We start from the raw sequence: 17,983 nt of genomic DNA on the forward strand, positions 1-17,983 counted from the left end.
AACAAGGTTTTTAATGGTAGAATCCCTTTAAGAGAATATATTCAGTATATTATAAGAAGCCGAGTTATTAGAATGTCTTATTGTTCAGCAAGTTCTTCTCAAGGTCTCCTGATAAGATGGTCCGCTGTCCGTCTCACTCCCTTCATGCGGGAAACAAGATACAAGAGCTCGGCCTTATTGTGAAACATTCCAAGGTCTACTGACAATGAGCCAGTGTTGGCAGGTGCACAAGATGGCGGACACGGATATTCATGTGTGCACTAATGTGTTGTCCACGTGCTCATCATGTGTAACCGCCCATTTTATTCTTTACCCAATTATAACATGCATTTCTATATGATGTATTGTGTGATGAGTAAATTGGCATGACGCCATTATTGGAAGCCTCAATAAACCAGAGAGAATTCTCATAGAGATCACACGTTGTGTCCTGGTGATCTTTCGTTTCCGAGCTCGTAATAATTAATTAATTTGTACATCTCCTGACAATCTGAGACTAGAACCACTTGGGTTCTGATAACATTAGGGAGCCTAAAGGGTGTATTCACATACGGTATGGGATTAGGCAGCAAGCACATGGTGACCCCAAATATATGGCAGAGGGTAGAGCGGAATGAACTCAGATGACACCCCAGTGTATTGTGTGATGTATCAGGGCTTCTGGTCCATACTGTTCAGATGACAGACCACCAGACCTGCTGTTTGTGCATCGCAGAGGAACGCAGCGTACCATCAGACGTGTACATGGTGGCTCAGGCAAGCTCTAGGCAGACGACTGCAAGATTTAAAATGTTCACAACAAATCTGCCATGTGTGGATTCACCCCAAGTACCTTGTGGCAGAGTGTTGTACCTAAGTCCTATAGCATCTGATGGAACCTATGGGCAGCCCCTATACTTGTCTATGTTGTATTATGGCTCCTGACTGAAAGTTATATGGTGTTTAAGTATGCCTGTGTGTATGAGCGCCAAGATGGATACAGTAAGAAACCTTCAGTAATGTCTTGTGGAAAGGTTTTCTCCTTTTGTAACAGACTGTCATATAAAGGAGTTTTGTATGACCATGTGATACTCTGAGAGTGTGTGTGTATATACAGTGTATCTATATTATAAAAATGAATTTCTGTCTGTCTGTCTGTCTGTCTGTCTGTCTGTGCTCTAATGCGAACCAAACGACTGGACCGATCTTCACCAAATTTGGTACAGAGATACTTCAGATATCCGGGAAGGTTTAAGAGGAGACTCCAACTCGCTCAGACGTACCGTTGCTGAGATACAGCATTCCAAACACAGTGCCCCCCCCCCCCCATAGCCAATACAAACCTGCAAGACTTTCACTCATATTCCAACTGCAATACACACGGTCACTCCACATGCACAATACAACACTGATATCCAAACTGAGATACACGCATCAGAGGATTAGATACACAGATCAGCACACAGTATCACATGCCAGAGGATTAGATACACGGGTCTGCACACAGTCCCACAAACCAGAGAATTAAATACGCGCTTCTGCACACAGTTCCACACACTGAAGGATTTGATACGTACATCTGCACACGGTTCCACATACCGAAGCATTAGATACAGGCGTCTACACACAGTTCCACACTCCAGAGGATTAGATACACGCATCTGCACACATTTGTACACGCCATAGGATTAGATACACGCATCTGCACAGAGTACCACATGCCTTAGGATTAGATACACGCGTCTACACACAGTTCCACACTCCAGAGGATTAGATACGCACGTCTGCACACAGTTGTACACGCCATAGGATTAGATACACGCGTCTTCACACAGTACCACATGCAGTAGGATTAGATACGTGCGTCTACACACAGTTCCACACGCTGAAGGATTAGATACGCGCCTCTTCACACAATACCACACAGGGGAAGATTAGATACGTGTGTGTGCACACAGTACCACACTTTGGAAGATTAGATACATGCCTCTGCACACAGTACCACAAGCCAGAGAATTAGATACGCGTCTCACCACACAGTACCACATGGGGGAGGATTAGATACGCGCGTCTACACACAGTACCACATGCCATAGGATTATATACGCACGTCTGCACACAGTACCACATGCCGGGGGATTGGATACATGCTTCTACACACAGTTCCACACACTGTAGGATTAGATACGCACCTCTTCACACAATACCACACATGGGAGGATTAGATACACGTGTCTTCACACAGTTGTATACGCCATAGGATTAGATACACGCGTCTGCACACAGTACCAAATGCTGTAGGATTAGATACGCGCATCTACACACAGTACCACATGGGGAGGATTAGATACAAACGTCTGCACAGAGTACCACATGCCGTAGGATTAGATACACACGTCTACACACAGTTCCACACTCCAAAGGATTAGATACGTGCGTCTGCACACAGTTGTACACGCCATAGAATTAGATACACGCGTCTGCACACAGTACCACATGCAGTAGGATTAGATACGCGCCTCTTCACACAGTACCACACAGGGGAGGATTAGATACGTGTTTGCACACAGTATCACACTTTGGAGGATTAGATACATGCCTCTGCACACAGTACCACAAGCCAGAGAATTAGATACACGTCTCAGCACACAGTATCACACGGGGGAGGATTAGATACGCGCGTCTGCACACAGTACCACACGGGGGAGGATTAGATACGCGTGTCTACACACATTACCACATGCCGGGGGATTGGACACGCGCGTCTACACACAGTTCCACACGCCGTAGGATTAGATACGCGCCTCTTCACACAATACCACACAGGGGAGGATTAGATACGTGCATCTGAACACAGTACCACACAGGGGAGGATTAGATACAGGCCTCTGCATACAGTACGACATGCCAGAGAATTAGATACGCGTCTCAGCACACAGTTCCACATGGGGGAGGATTAGATATGTGCATCTGCACACAGTACCACACGCCAGAGTCATTAGATACGCGCGTCTGCACACAGTTTCACTTACTGGAGGATTAGATACGCGCCTCTTCACACAATATCACATGGGGAGGATTAGATATGTGCATCTGCACAAAGTACCACACCAACAAGGATTAGACACTTGCATCTAAACACAGTACTACACGGGGAAGGATTAGATACAGCTTTACTCCAGGTATCCATAACAACTGATCACAGGTTTTTCACTGACATCCAAAATGAGATACACATAATCACATGACGCTTATGGACATACACACAAACCACATACAAAATACATCAGTGCAAAATTGGACAATTCTTATGGGGCCAGTACACAAACATAAATTATAATATACCCGTGCGAAGCCAGGTCCTCCCTCTAGTATATATATATATATATATATATATATATATATATATATATATATATATATATATATATATATATATATATACACACATACATATATATATATATATACACACACACACACATATATATATATATATATATATATATATATATATATATATATATATATATAAAAAACCGCCTGGCGTTTTTTGAGGCGTTTTTTTTTTTTTTTAACAAAAATCGCTCCAAAAAACGCCTCAGTGTCCAAAGACCGCTTCCTAATTCCTGAAGCAGTTTTTTTCAGTACTAAATTCCGCCACCCCCTATTCATGTGTGAATTAAGCCTTAAGATATCTGCTAGTTAAGCATTCATTTGGCCCACAGCTATTCCTCCCAGTTCCCCATAAACATGCATGCTCAGCTTGAATGTGTTTTGAAGGGGAGAGAGGAGGTAACAGCATCCAACATGATATCTGGCACTGGGGAAAGCGGGGACATCCTCAAAAACATTAGGTGGTTAGTCAGGCCCAAGTTAGCGCCTATTCACATGATAGGGACTCGACAGAGAGTAGGATCTGTGTGGGGTCACATGGCTGATGAAGTTGATCGTCCCGGGCCTGTCTATTGTGTGCATGTAGCTAGGCCATGACTGGACAGCTCATATATGACATACATGTGCTGCCGGTACCTGCATGGCCCCTCCACTGCCCTCAGCAAGTCCGGGCTGGAAACCGGAGCGTAATAGGATCTCGCCTGAGTTCTGCCCTGGGTTCACAGGCCTGTGTATATGGGGTCATAATAATAAATGGGTCAGCGTGCTGGCTGTGACAACACACACAGTCATGTACATGAGGCCTTACACCTATGGCCAGCTCTGGGTCCATAAACCAGAAGAATTTGATGTCCGCCTCAATAACACAAGACACGGTAAGAAAGAAATCTTTGTAAAATTTATTTCATTTAAATACATTACAAAATAAGTTTTCTTTCAGCCTTTAAAAACCTAGCAATGCATTATGTCAGAAAAATCATCAAGGATTATCCAAGCCACTAAGGTTAAAGTGCTAGAATCGTCCCCCCCACCCCCCACCGATCACAATGTCCTAGAATTAGAGCACATCCCCTTAATGGGCCACCAGCGGCTCCACCACCCCGCCACTAGGAACCCACCAGAAGGTTAGTTACAGTACAGACAATTGGGAACAATTCACACGGCTGTTTATTGTTGGACACAAAAATACTCAGCATGCAGCTAAGAGATGTCGTGGTGACAACCTCAACTCTGTGCAGGATTTTTGGCATCATTATTAAAGGTTTTATAATCCGCGGTCTATAGTAAGAGATGACAATGCTGTGGTAGCATCTTATACATCGATCATATCTCAATGTACAGTCATGGCGAGGTCCACACTAAGGGTTAGCAACAGGTCTGACTAATGGAGTCCACAGCGTTGGAGAGATCTGCCACTACTTACACACCCCCTCCTCAATGTTGGTGACACCTCATGGACCAATCATCACCTCTATGTTGTCTAATACTATTATTATCCTTTTCCCAAAATGTGCAGATTTTTGGACCTAGTCCCTCCACACAATGGTTGGATTGTCCTGTAGCATTGGGCAGTGTATGGCCAACCCATGAAGATCTACCGTGTCAGCCCCCTAAGTAACAGCCCGTACCCATGATGTAGCCATTGGCTGACAGCGATATCTCCCGATCCCCTTGTACACATGCACACTTGGCTTCAGAGAGCATCCACAGGTTTTCAATAGGGACAGGGAAATAAGCTGCTGCCAAACGTCTGAGAGAGAGAAATGATAGGACATGTTGAAGTCTATCAGCCTGATCCTTGCCTCCGATGCCATTGAAGAAAGTAAAGAAGCCCCCACGCACTACATAGATGGCCAGTCCCATCGAAATTGCCAGGTTCAGCCAACATACATCTGATGTATATGGCAACTTAAAGGGGTTGTCCTATTCTTAGGCTAAGTCAACAATATCAGATCAGAGGGTGTCCGACCCCTGCACCCCCCTGGTCTTATTTAGAACTATATTTTCTATATAGTTTGTTCCTTCCATTGGTCTGATGTGTCGCCAACCCTGTGACTGCGCCATGTCTGGGGAGATCCAGTTATTACAGGAGAATATAATACTGACATCTGCTGGAAACGACACAATGGAGAGAGTGGAGTGGTAGAATGGGAAGTGTAGTCCTGTAGGGGTATATTTAGGTAAGGGCAGGTTCACGGACAGTACTGTGTAAAAGTTTGTCAGGTGTGGAAACAATGCTGCAAAGCATAAATATTTTTAGAAATAGAAGGGTTAATAGTTTTTTTTGTCAATGAAGAAAAAAAGAAGTCTAAGGAGATGTTCACACAGTTTTCGTTTACAAGCTGAAAAAAAATGCTTTAGGAATTAGAAAACAGTTTTTGAGGTGTTTTTTTTCTTACATGATGCAGTTTTTTTTTTGTAAAAATCTTTTGCTCCAGTACACTGTATGGACCCGGAAACTTCATTTTAAAAAACGCTGGTGGATCCTGATCCATTTTTGCAAAAAAACAAAAAATAAAACACAAAATAAAACGCAGTGTGTTTTTTATGCCTCCCACTGATGTCAATTTTTTTTTTTTTTTTAAAGCAGAATCCTGTGACGATCCATTTCCGGAAGCGGCAAAACGAAATGTCACAGGATACTCTGAAAATATGCATGGGGTGATCACGTGACCGTCCCGGTGATAATGGTAAATATGCATTTTTGGTAATGCAGGTAATTTGTAAAGTTTGAAGGAGGGGGGGGGGGGGGTTAATTTAATGTCTACATGCTCTTTTATACCGGAGAACCCCTTTAATCACATTAATATTTGGCGTGTCCTTTGCACTTGGGAATCCTGCAAGTGATGACAAGATTACATAGCTCTCATCTCATCATCGTCCAGTCTGCCTTGGGTGTCATAAAGAGATAGGAGGATTGGAGCAAGCCTATAGCCACCGAGTTCCTTCAAACACTGCCTGCAAGTATGGAGAAGAATTGATGGAAGGTCACACCAAATATTGGTGGAATTGACATTTTTCTTTTCTTCACTGACAAAATTAAACTATTAACCCCAAAGCATTGTTATTTCATAGTATTTTCTCACCTGTGCCTAAAACCTTTGCACAGCACTGTATATCAGGGGACGTGGTGTAGTTTGATGCCAGACCTGATGTTTTCTATTGGCAGTGCCAGTGCCACGCGTGAACCCAGCCGTAGTGGTACATACATGGCGACTAAACAGATTTCATGCAATTTTTTTTCTTTTTTTTACTCCATAGGGAATAACAGAAATTGCTTGCGAGTTTCTTGTCGTTTTCAGTCACCATATAATGGAGTGATAAACTGTGAACTGCCCGTATGAAATGTAGAATATCTACTATATATTTCTATAGAACAACCTGGAACACCTATAAAACGTACACAACAGAGACTTGTGCGGCTGCGTTATGGAAGCAGAGGTAGGTCGTAGATTACAGGATAACACAGCACTTCACCCACGCGAGCTAAACGTCAGCTATAGCGAGAGATAAGGAAACATACGGCTACAGTAATGTGTATTTACACAAGATCGCTCGGCTGTGCCCTGTTTTTATATGATGGCTGACATCCCTCATTGTGATGCCAATATCACCAGATGAATAACAATCTATCTGGTCAACAGAGTTTTGGGTTGTGTAGAATTAGAAATTATTATTATTTTTTTAATTTTTCCAGAAACAGCGCCACTCTAGTATAAAGGTTGTGTGCGGTACTGCAGCACAGTCTAATTCAAGTCAAGCTACAATATTACACCAATCCAGTACATAAACAGAGTGCTATAATGTCCCTACAGTTGCCTATACACAGAGGTGCTGTTTTTAGAAACAGCGCCACTCCTGTATATAGGTTGTATATAGTACTGCAGCTCAACCTAAATCAAGTCAATCAAGTTGAACTATAATACTAGACACATCTCAGTAAATAAACGGAGCAATATCATGGTCCCTACACTTATCTATACAGACGGAGTCTTTTAGGAGAGCAATATCAGAAGATACCTAATGTAGTCAGTAGCATAGCTGCACAGGAAGCGAGAAATCCCATGTTCCCTATCTGAGAATCAATCCAACAGGTCTAAACCATAGACAGTGACCAAAATGCATGAAACGACATAACCTAAGACTCTCAAGGAAGTCTGTCACCAGTACTCAACCCCACAGATAGATAGGTTAGAGGCCCCTGGATCAAGCAGTGTTTTCCCCTTGGGGATCGCGGCCTTTGCTACCATTTTTGTGACAAAAGGAACTCTTGGAGCAATGAGGGTGTTGCCATTGCTCTTTAGAAGCAGCAGCAATGGCCACTTACTCCAAAAAGCCCATTCACGTATTGAAAAAATTGGCAATATCTTGGCAACAGAGACACCAATTCACAAGGAAAAATCACTGTATGATTCAGATGACCATAGCCTATCTATCTGCGCTGCTGGGTGACACACTCCCTTTAAGGGGTCTTCTGGGACCAAAAGGAATTTTATTTTTCCATAACTCCCCAATAACTTTCTAATATATATTTCAAGTGACATCATCTGAACAAATGATGATGTCACTTGCCTGTATTATGTAATGTCGGCCATGTTGCTGACATAGATCTGTGACTGCTCTATCATAGATTATATATCAAGGTACATTATTAATGGATAATTATTAATAGGATACTTTTTTAATGAGGTAAATCTTCTTGGCCCCAGAAAACAATTTAATGACAGATAACGTGTTCATTTAAATAACAAAATATCTAAAAATTTACGAAAGAATAATCAGTACTGTATATGATACACACCATGTATATACTGTACAAACCTCCAAAAGGGATATTTTTTGTACTGGGAGACTTTATGGGGTATAAAGCTAATAGTATCCGTGTCCCTTCTGTTAGGGCACACGGGGGTAATTACTTTTGTGCGGACTGTAAGCCTTCGCTATGACATGCATGTACAACGCCACACTCATTCATTGGTCAGTAATACTCACTCACACACATGGCTTTGTGGGTACGGAGAGGTAAAAGGTGAGAAAACAAATTGCACAATCGCCACGTTCCACCTACGTTCACTTTCCTCTTGTCCTGCAAGGCACTAGTAATAGTTCAAGTTTCGCTATTTGCTCCTCATGTAAGCCTCCAACGTGGTTATTCCAATGATGCTGCATTTAAAGGAGAGCTCTAAATATCGGTACACCTTCCCCCAATGTGTAGCAAGTTCCTTTAAAGGAAGGGGAGTGTTCATGGGTTGGGATCCCTACTGATCCTGAAACGGAAAGGAGCTCCGAATCCTTGGTCCACAGCTCATCCTCAATGGCAAAAAGTAAGAGGGGGCCTTCTGCTTGGGATCCCCTCTATGAGCCAGCTCATCAGTCAATTGCCTACACATTAAGTAAGGTAAGGTGTACCCCAAAGCGGAGGTTTAAACCCCTTACTTTGTAGATGCTGTGGTAATATAACACTATCTGTAAGATGGATGTCGACAAGGAACCTGCCCATATTGCAGACACTTGGATAACCTTCCACAGAGTTGAGAACAGAAACATGATAAAAATAAATATGAAAGCTAAAATAGGATAGACAAGTCAAAGTCCATTAGTTGGACTAAAAAAAAAATAAAATAAAATGTAAAAAAAAAAAAAGCAAAGTAAAAAAAAAAGTACCTCTTTTTAATGGAAAAATTAAAAAAAACAACAAAAAAGCCCAACACACTAAAAAAAAGTGGTATCCACCCAGAGTGTTATCATGTTATTTATACCACATGAGGAACACAAAGTTAAAATTGCAGTTTATTTTATTTTTTTGTTCACCCTGCCACCCGAAAAAATTTAAAAAAGCGAGCAAAAAATTGCATGTACCCCAAACGGTGCCAAAGAAAACTACAATATGTCCCGCAAAAAACAAACTCTGAGAAGTTCAGATACAGATTTTTTGTTCTGTTTTATTGTAAAGTCATAAAAAATAGAAAAAAAAAATCGCTTAGCCATATAGGTCCCAAATCTATCCGGGAAAAGGATTAAATAGGCGGGAGAAGCCCCTTTGTCAGCACCCAGACAAGGTGGGTCCTGCACCTCTTATTTCTGGACAAAAGAATAAGGGCCTATATGGGCAACCTTCTCTAAGCACGGGCAGAAGTTACCTTGATGGGGCATTTTAGGGTTATGGTCAGACATTTTGGATTGTCACTTGCATTTGTATCACAAGAAGGTGAATTTTACTTTGAGGGATTGTCTTGGAAGGTAATACATGCATGACGGAGCGGTCTGATAAGTAACAATTGTCTTATGCATAATTCACAAAGTCATTACTATGGTGTCGGCAAACACCGGCTCGACAACAGCTGTGAAACTACAATGCCCAGCATGCCTGCAGAGCTCTCTGTATTATAAAGCCTTATAGCCATTATTAGATTACCACAGCATCTGCTATACGAGTCCCAGGTCTATAAACCAGTGCGGTGGAGACGTCACCCGTAGCGTCCAATCAGATCACGTCTTTTGTGCAGGACTTGGAAAACATGGCTGCTGTCGTCTTCTCGGAAAGTGACATCATTTCCACTGATCACATGGCCATTCTGCAGCTCAGTCCCATTTGTTTTGGCCATGTGACCAACGGACATGATGTCACATCCGGAGAAGAAGAAAGCAGCCATGTTTTTGAAGTCCTGCACAGCACTTTTAACACTGCATGTAAATACTGGAGTCTAACTGGTTTCTTCTCATGAGGCCCAGTAGGGGGAGACGTCACCCACAGCACCCATCTGCTTGCTGCCTTCATTGGTTGGGTTTGATTGGTTGCTATAGGTAACGGCAATGGATAATTTACGCTAATTTATTCGCAGCATCATGTAGAAACAACTCGGCCTACATTTACACATTCAACGTCTCCCATCTTAATTTTTTTTTTAACCCTATAACACAAATGGAAAAAAAAAATGAAAAGAAAAATAAATCTTCTTGCCAGAAGGAAACAATCTCTCACCCAACAGTAAAAAATATAGATTTAAAATATATATATTCCTATTTATATATGTATACTCCTCCTCCGCTGTTATAAGCCCCGGTCTCGGTTGAAGGTCTCTAAGACTGTGAAGTTGGTGTTCTCAAATGTCCATTGCTGAGTGGGGGAGCTCGGGTTGCAGATGTTCATGAATATCCTGCGGTCGGACTCGCTGCAGTCCATACAGCTGTTGCTGGTGGGGTGATATATGGTCTTGTCCTAGAAGAAGACAAATATGCTCGTCAGCTCCGATATGTCACACGCTCAACCAGGAGAGACTAAATTTGATCTATTTCGGGCCTAGTTCTGTCAGTGCAGCATGTCGGATTTCAAGGCAGTGTCACGTGATTGGAATCGGCACCAGAGTTGATCGACTTCCTCTTTACTAGTATATATGTATCACAAAACCACGTGACCACTAAGGCCCAATCACAGGCCTCAGCAGTTCTTAACATCAGTTAGAAGACACCAAGGAGTTGCGCCGAAGCCTAGGAGAGGTGAGTAACACTATTTTTTTATGTTTGTCACCTCACCCGTTCCAGCCTGGAAACCCAAAATACAACACTGACCTGGAGATCGGTAACATTTAGTACCCAAAGAGGCCTTTTTGAGATCTCCAGTCTAAATGTCTTTTACTAAAATTTTGCACTGTATTGTTCCTCTTTTATTCCTCCTGGGAAGGTATCAGTAAATTGACAACTGGGTGCACTGCTGGGAATTTCATCAAATTTAATCAATTCACCATTTCAAAAATATTCACTAAAATCGTGAAATGATATTTGCCCCACCCTGAAGTCACACGCAGGCTTTCTTCTCCCTGTATAAGCTATGATTGATAGTTCCTTCATGTAGTGAATAGCTGGGGGGTAGGACAATGAAAGCGGCAGTAGGTATATATAATTATATTTTCCCCCTATGACAGATCACTCAGCGCTTTTTAAAAAAATATATTTTCTTTAATCAAAAAAAAATTTTGAGAAAAAATTTCTTGAAATCGGCCATTAACTTTTATTAAAGGAAAAAAAAAAAAATAGGATATTTTATTTTTACGCAAAATCACCCAGCCGCCCCCATTGGGTGTTACATTCCCTTTGTAATTTGCTGTGTTCCTACATAGCCTATCATTGTCATGAGTCCTCAGGCTGGGAAGTAACACACTGATCCGGGGGTCTGGGCCGTTAGGTGGATAAAGGGGTTGTCCTACAGTCATCTATCCTATGGGTAGATGACAAGCGTTTGATCACCGGAGTCTAACCACTGGGAACATCCAATATTTTGTGACAGTCCCCACATTCAAATGGGGGCATGGGACTCTTTTGCCTGATCATGGGGGTCTAAAGTGGATAGTGGTTATAACTTACCCTATGAATTGTTTCTAAGTGGTCATTGTGGGAGAATCCCTGGGACACCACTGAGCCTCCAACCACTGGGAAATGAAGTATTATAAGGACCATTTAAAGGGAACATGTCAGGGAGATTAAAGACACCATATCACCCAGAGGTCTGTATGGACCCAAAATCGATCTGTTACAAACACAATCTGTGGCTGCATTAAAAATAAAAAAAGCTGCATACTTGCCCAAAGATTAGCCCAAATAGTCCCATCTCAGGTGCTCCCGACGTCTGCGCAGTTTTTCAGTGAAGCTGGGGGCATTCAGATCACACCCATGCTCTGCCAAGCAGAGTGTGCGTGTATATGAGGGGTCAGAAGGAATGGCTGGTCACCAGACGGTACAGTATGTCTAGTTAGTAAGTCCAGTATTCCAAGAAAAGCTCAATATTACAATGTGATTACCATGTCATGAGAAGACTTGTATGTGGCATAAAGCAGGCGCTCACCTTTCTGTACTTCCACAGCTGGTTCCCCTTCATCCCATGGCAGTCGAAGAGTGTGACAGGACTTGTGTGTGATATGGCATCATAGCAAACCTTCTTGGTATGTAAGGGGTCTCCAGGACGAATATCCTCCCTCCAGCCCAAGGTGAACACCTGTAAGAAACAACATGTCAGTGTCCTTCTCACATAGCAGCCATTCTGTCTCGCCGTGCAGAAGGGTCACACGTGTACCTGCTGGCTGCTCCAACCGTCGACCTTACGCCCCTTGGTGCAGGTGTCCAGGCGCAGCTCAGACCCCATAGATCCGTGCTTGGCATCTACACACAGGCCGACCTTCTTGTTCCGAATCTGTACAGTAGAGGGTGACAGGTGGTCAGATAAGAGTTAAATGAAAGGGACTTGTATATTAAATCTGATGACATATTCTTAGGATAGGTCATCAATATGTGACCCATGGAGATCTGGCACCCAGGGACCTTACAGATCAGCTTTTTGTAGCATTTGGGTAAGTACTGCGACCTCTTCACTGAGCACTAATCACAGCGCTGTACATATAAGAGTGGTTGTGCTCATTATTGCGGTTCAGCCCCATTCACTTGAATGGGACTGAGATGATACTCTACCATGTAATCAATGTAAGTGATGTCACTGGTACAGGGTACTTCTGAGCACCACAGCTAATCCGTGTGGGTCCCAGGTGTTGGACCCCCCCCACTGATCACATGCTAAAGATAGGTTAACAATATGCAAGTCCCTGAAAACCCCTTGAAAGGGTCATTATCATTAAAAAATAAATAAATAAAAAAAATTATTATAACCCCTCTCTAGATAGCTGTATATGTTACGAGCAGTGAAGCCACACATATTGTCTCTAACCTGTAATTTTGAGGTCTTTGGTAGGATCGACCAACTATCTTATGTCTTTGTCCCAAAGAGATGATGTTAGAGGCAAGAAGGATCAGGCATGTTAAACTTCAACACCCACTCCTTTTGTTCTCAGAAAATATCAGTCCTTCTCCCCATTAAGAAGACATGCACATGCAGTTGAGCCAAGTATGCATGTCTATGGGAGATCATAAGGAGTAGCTCTATTCCCTACTCTATCTATCTTATTAATCTGGTTCCTTGCCATAAGAGACTCCTCTTGGTGAACAATTATTTCACATGGTGCATATCTATAGATAAAATCAGTCATGTAGATAGACCGCTCTCTTACCTCTCCCCACGCAGCTGCAGGAGGTTCCACAGGAGGGTAGTATTTGGGCAAGTCCCATGCCACCTTGGACATGAACCACTTGAAATTTTGACAGTTCAGTTTGGCACGTAGTTCCTTCTGAGACGCCACATCACCCGGTGACAGGTGGCGGTAATCCGGACGCCTCTGGTAGATGTACTCCGCATATTCATCCATCCAAACTTCTGCAACTCTCTTTAAATTCTGCAAGAAGAAGAAAAATTAGACTGAAGTTTCATCAAAGAATGACTAAGGTGGACCATGTCCATGCAATATTTACTCCAGCTGCTGGGTGTAGTTCACACCATGCATCTGGTTCCTATAGAAATCATTAGAACTGACAACCTGGAACATCATTAGACAGAAAGTGAAGATATATTTCTAAAAAGTACATATACTGTGTACTGAGCGTCTTCATAACATGAAGACTTGTTTGGATCACTTACATGCCCTGTCCACTAGATGGCGCTCATGTATAAATGGAAATCGCTATTCATGAAAGCGCCTGGGGATGCAGAATAATGCTGAAGACTGTGAGAATGTCATACCTGGACATGAAGACCACATGGATTACAACTGTACTGCTATAATGGTGGTTCCATCCGCTTAGATTATATTCTGCAAGGTGTTATACACCCTAAAACAGACTGACGCCGAGGGACGCAGGGGCTGCTATTTTTGTGAACTCCCTGGGGCTGCTATCCCTGGCGTCTCCATCCTGTCATCCGGGTTGTCAGCGGGTGTCTCTGTTCAGTAACAGTGAATGTATTCAGCTGACTGCCCAGGGACAGCGGCCGCCAGAATCGGATTTACTTGCCTTACTCCACTCTGATCTTTAGTTGTAAATTTAAAGGGGTTGGACAACCCCTTTAAGTTTACAGCTACTCAGCTATCCTACAGATGGATCTGTGTTCCATAGGTGATATCCATTTCCAGCTATAATTATAGCTGTATTGGGTGTTACCCAACTTTCCAGAAGCCTGAACAGCAAATCTCCCTAGTTATTTTGTATGATATGGAGGCTATAACTGCGCAACAAGGCAGATTTCCAAATTCTGCACCCTAGAAAGCTGAGTGACAACCCTCTGCTGGAAATACAACAGCAGCCATATTGGTTGTCTGATGCTTTATAGACACATGTATGTCTCCTTAGTGTATGACTGGGACAGATCGGTCTCCTTGAGACCCCCCCCCCACCAAAAGTGAGAAAAGAGTGTATCGGTTACAGTTACCCTGGCTAAGCTGACTCCTGCAGGAACCTTGTATGGTACGTATTTTCGGTATATATGTCCGACTCGTGAGCAGGGGGCGTCTTCCATTCGGCCTCCACACATCCAAACCTATGAGGAAGAAAACATGGTGACTGACTGAACGTTACCACGTGTACTACAACCTCCATTCTCCTTACTTAATGTGAACCTACAAACTGTAGTAAGTACACTTCTACGCTTCATATACCCCATATACCTAAAATATGAGATCCTATAAGTACTAGTGTACTCCCTATATGTAATGTGTATGAGAACCTATAAGCAGTAGTTTATCCCCTATATGTAATATGTATGAGAACCTATTAGTAGTAGCATATACCCTACATGTATTGTTCTATGACAACCTATAAGTATACTACTTACGCTGGGTTCACACCTGCGTTTGGGGTCTCCGTTCTATGGTTTCCGTCTTCTGCATGCCAGAAGACGGAAACCATAGACCGGGTCCGGCCGTGCGCGGCGGTGAGCGTTTTATGCTCTCCGCCGCGAAACCGGATTTTTTTTATCCGGACACAGAGTACTGCATGTCCAACTCTGTGTCCGGATTATAAAACCCGGTTTCGCAGTGGAGAGCCTAAAACGCTCACCGCCGCGCACGGCCGGACATCTCTCTCACCCATTCAAATGAATGGGTGAGAGAGACTCCTGCAGGTTTCCATCTCCTGCCTCTGTTTTAGGCAGGAAACGGAAACCTAAGTACGGAGTGCCGGGCCGCAGATGTGAACGAGCCCTTATAGGTTCTCAAACACAATACATATAGGGAATAACGTACTACTTATAGGTTCCATACACATTACATATAGGGGATAAACTACTTATAGGTTCCATACACATTACATATATGGAGTATACTACTATTTTAAGTATGAGAACCTATTAGTAGCATATCCCCTATATGTAATGCATATGATAACTTATTAGTAGCATATCCCCTATATGTAATGTGTATGAGAACCTATAGGCAGTAGTAGTATACCCTTTATATGTAATGTTTATGAGGACCTAAAAGTACTAGTATATCCCATACATTATATGTAATGTGTATGAGATCCTATAAGTATAATAGTATATATAAAGTAGTAATATACACCATATATGTAATGTGTATGAGAACCAATAAGCAATATTATACTCCATATATGTAAGGTAGTGGGCCATGCAGAGGCTATAGTCATACTAGGGCCCTACAGAAATGGGTCCCTTTGCCCCAAATGCAGTATAAGGCTGGGTTCACACAATGTATTTTGGCACTTAATGTGGCACGTAGACGCAAAATCACGGCCGCAAAATAGCGGCGCGTATACGGTCCCGGCTCCCATTGAAATCAATGGGAGCGTATACGGCCCGCAAAAGCTCCCGCGGCATCTACGTGCCAAATTACGAGCCAAAAGACATTGTGTGAACCCAGCCTAAGAAGATTCTGCCTTTGTCTGTCGAGTCATGTTCCTAGCTGTGCCCATAGAAGTTCTCATCCCTAATCCTAATTTTCCACACACCTTAATACAATAAAACTCTAGAATGAAACCTTATGTAAACTCACAAATACACTTGCTATTTGGTCTCTAAGGACAGTCCATTAGTGTCAGCGTCTGCAGGAGACATCACTGGAGGGGACCACATTATGTCTTTAGTACCTTTTCCCAGAGCGGTACTTGTGCCAGCCTTGTTGTGCTGCAGAGGCCATTGCAGTCAGCGGCCGCCATTCATCTCATGTTTAACATACCCATCCAGATAGTCCTCTGTACGATTCTGTGCAATGCAATGAGCTCAGCATGAAAATAAATCGGCTTAGTTAGCCCCTATAGCCTCGCTATCCTTCATTTCCCAGATTCCGTCCGCCCCCTCCCAGCAGCCAGCCCTTTGTGCTTGTGATTTCGGCTCAGTTATTAATCTATCAGCTCCAGATGACTGCGCCACTTTATCTTAATTTCAGGACAATAAACGGAGCTGTTTCTGTGCGACTTGTCCCTACCCCGTCAAAGGGGCTGGCGGCGGGTGACTAATTACGAGGGGTGCGGGCTGCGACTTTATCTGGTAAACGGGAATGTGGCAGGCGGCAGGTTTGTTGCTTTTACAGGTGTCGGAGGCTTGGAGGAGTGTGTCCTCTTTCTAACCTATCATGGCAATGTGCATATGCCCCTGGCACAAGGACGGGCGAAGCTGCAGACTGACCTTGAACGAAATTTCATACTGCTCTCCTCCCCAAATCTCCAGCCCCGGGTCGTAGCCTCCGAGCTCCCAGAACCATTTTTTGTCCACTGCGAATAACCCACCAGCCATGACGGGAGACCTGCAATGAGAAGAGAGGTGATGGAGACAATATATTTCCCTGGTCAGATCACTTGCCTGCCCTGCTGGCACGGACAACACTTCATTTGTATGACCGCCGCTGTCTGAAGGATTCTCTGATTGTGCTCCATGTTCTTAACCATTAATCCCACAGCTCTGGGGCGGCTTACAGCAGATGTGTGCGGCTATGCTTTACTGAGCCGGAAGGCCGCAAGACGCGGGGCATTTTCTATACTTAAGATGCTGAGAATGATCAACATGAAGCTGTTTAGGGCAAGAAACTGTACACTGTAGTCCATGGGGACCGCGTATAACAAAGAATAAAAATGTTACCTTGGTCTTAGACTTGTACATTAATATGTCTCGCACCTCGCTCGTGTTTTACACGCTTCATTTATTTCCTACAAATTTCACTTCTCGTATAGAAGCCCCTATGTCTGTAGGTTGTAAATTGAAGAAGTGAAGCTTGCTGGAGCTTGTCTCTCCTCTTTTTAGTAAGGCAAAGGTTAATGAGGATCAAGACAGTTGTGATGGGATCCACAGAAAGTTAAGACAGGACGCTCAGAGAAAGCAAATGGCGGAGACAGGGATGTGAGCCAAGTCTTGATGTGACTGCTGGGATTGTGAGAGAGGATGATGCCTGCCTTGTCGTGACTACTGGATTAGAGGTCCTGCTACTGTGACTACTCCCAATGGGGGTGGGCTGGTGTATGTCTGCCTGCTCAGGAAGGTGCGTTTGTGTGCGTTCCCTGTTTTAGTCACTAGTGAAATAAATGGGGGCCCACTGTGACTATTGGGGACATAGAGAGGGGTCTGCTGTGACTAGTGGGAGAGTAGAGAGGGGCCTGCTGTGACTAGTGGGAGAGTAGAGAGGGGTCTGCTGTGACTACGGGGGACATAGTGAGGGGCCTGCTGTGACTAGTGGGAGAGTAGAGAGGGGCCTGCTGTGAAAAAGTGGGGAAGTGGAGAGGGGCCTGC

General features: G+C 43.4%; 1 protein-coding gene across 1 annotated transcript in view; it reads right to left on the reverse strand.

Annotated features, from left to right (window-relative positions):
* Nucleotides 1-9,426: 9,426 nt before the first annotated feature.
* The window catches only part of GALNT10 (polypeptide N-acetylgalactosaminyltransferase 10), a 101,594-nt gene continuing 93,037 nt past the window's right edge, over nt 9,427-17,983 (reverse strand). Inside the window, exons 7-12 of the mRNA XM_075274872.1 lie at nt 16,889-17,006; nt 14,678-14,785; nt 13,428-13,649; nt 12,443-12,559; nt 12,215-12,364; nt 9,427-10,594 (exon numbers count right to left, since the gene is read on the reverse strand). Of these exons, the coding sequence (XP_075130973.1) occupies nt 10,427-10,594; nt 12,215-12,364; nt 12,443-12,559; nt 13,428-13,649; nt 14,678-14,785; nt 16,889-17,006 (883 nt within the window). The 3' untranslated portion in view covers nt 9,427-10,426. The remainder of the gene's footprint in view (nt 10,595-12,214; nt 12,365-12,442; nt 12,560-13,427; nt 13,650-14,677; nt 14,786-16,888; nt 17,007-17,983) is intronic.

This window comes from Leptodactylus fuscus, chromosome 5 (assembly GCF_031893055.1).
Source record: "Leptodactylus fuscus isolate aLepFus1 chromosome 5, aLepFus1.hap2, whole genome shotgun sequence".
Lineage (NCBI taxonomy): Eukaryota > Metazoa > Chordata > Amphibia > Anura > Leptodactylidae > Leptodactylus > Leptodactylus fuscus.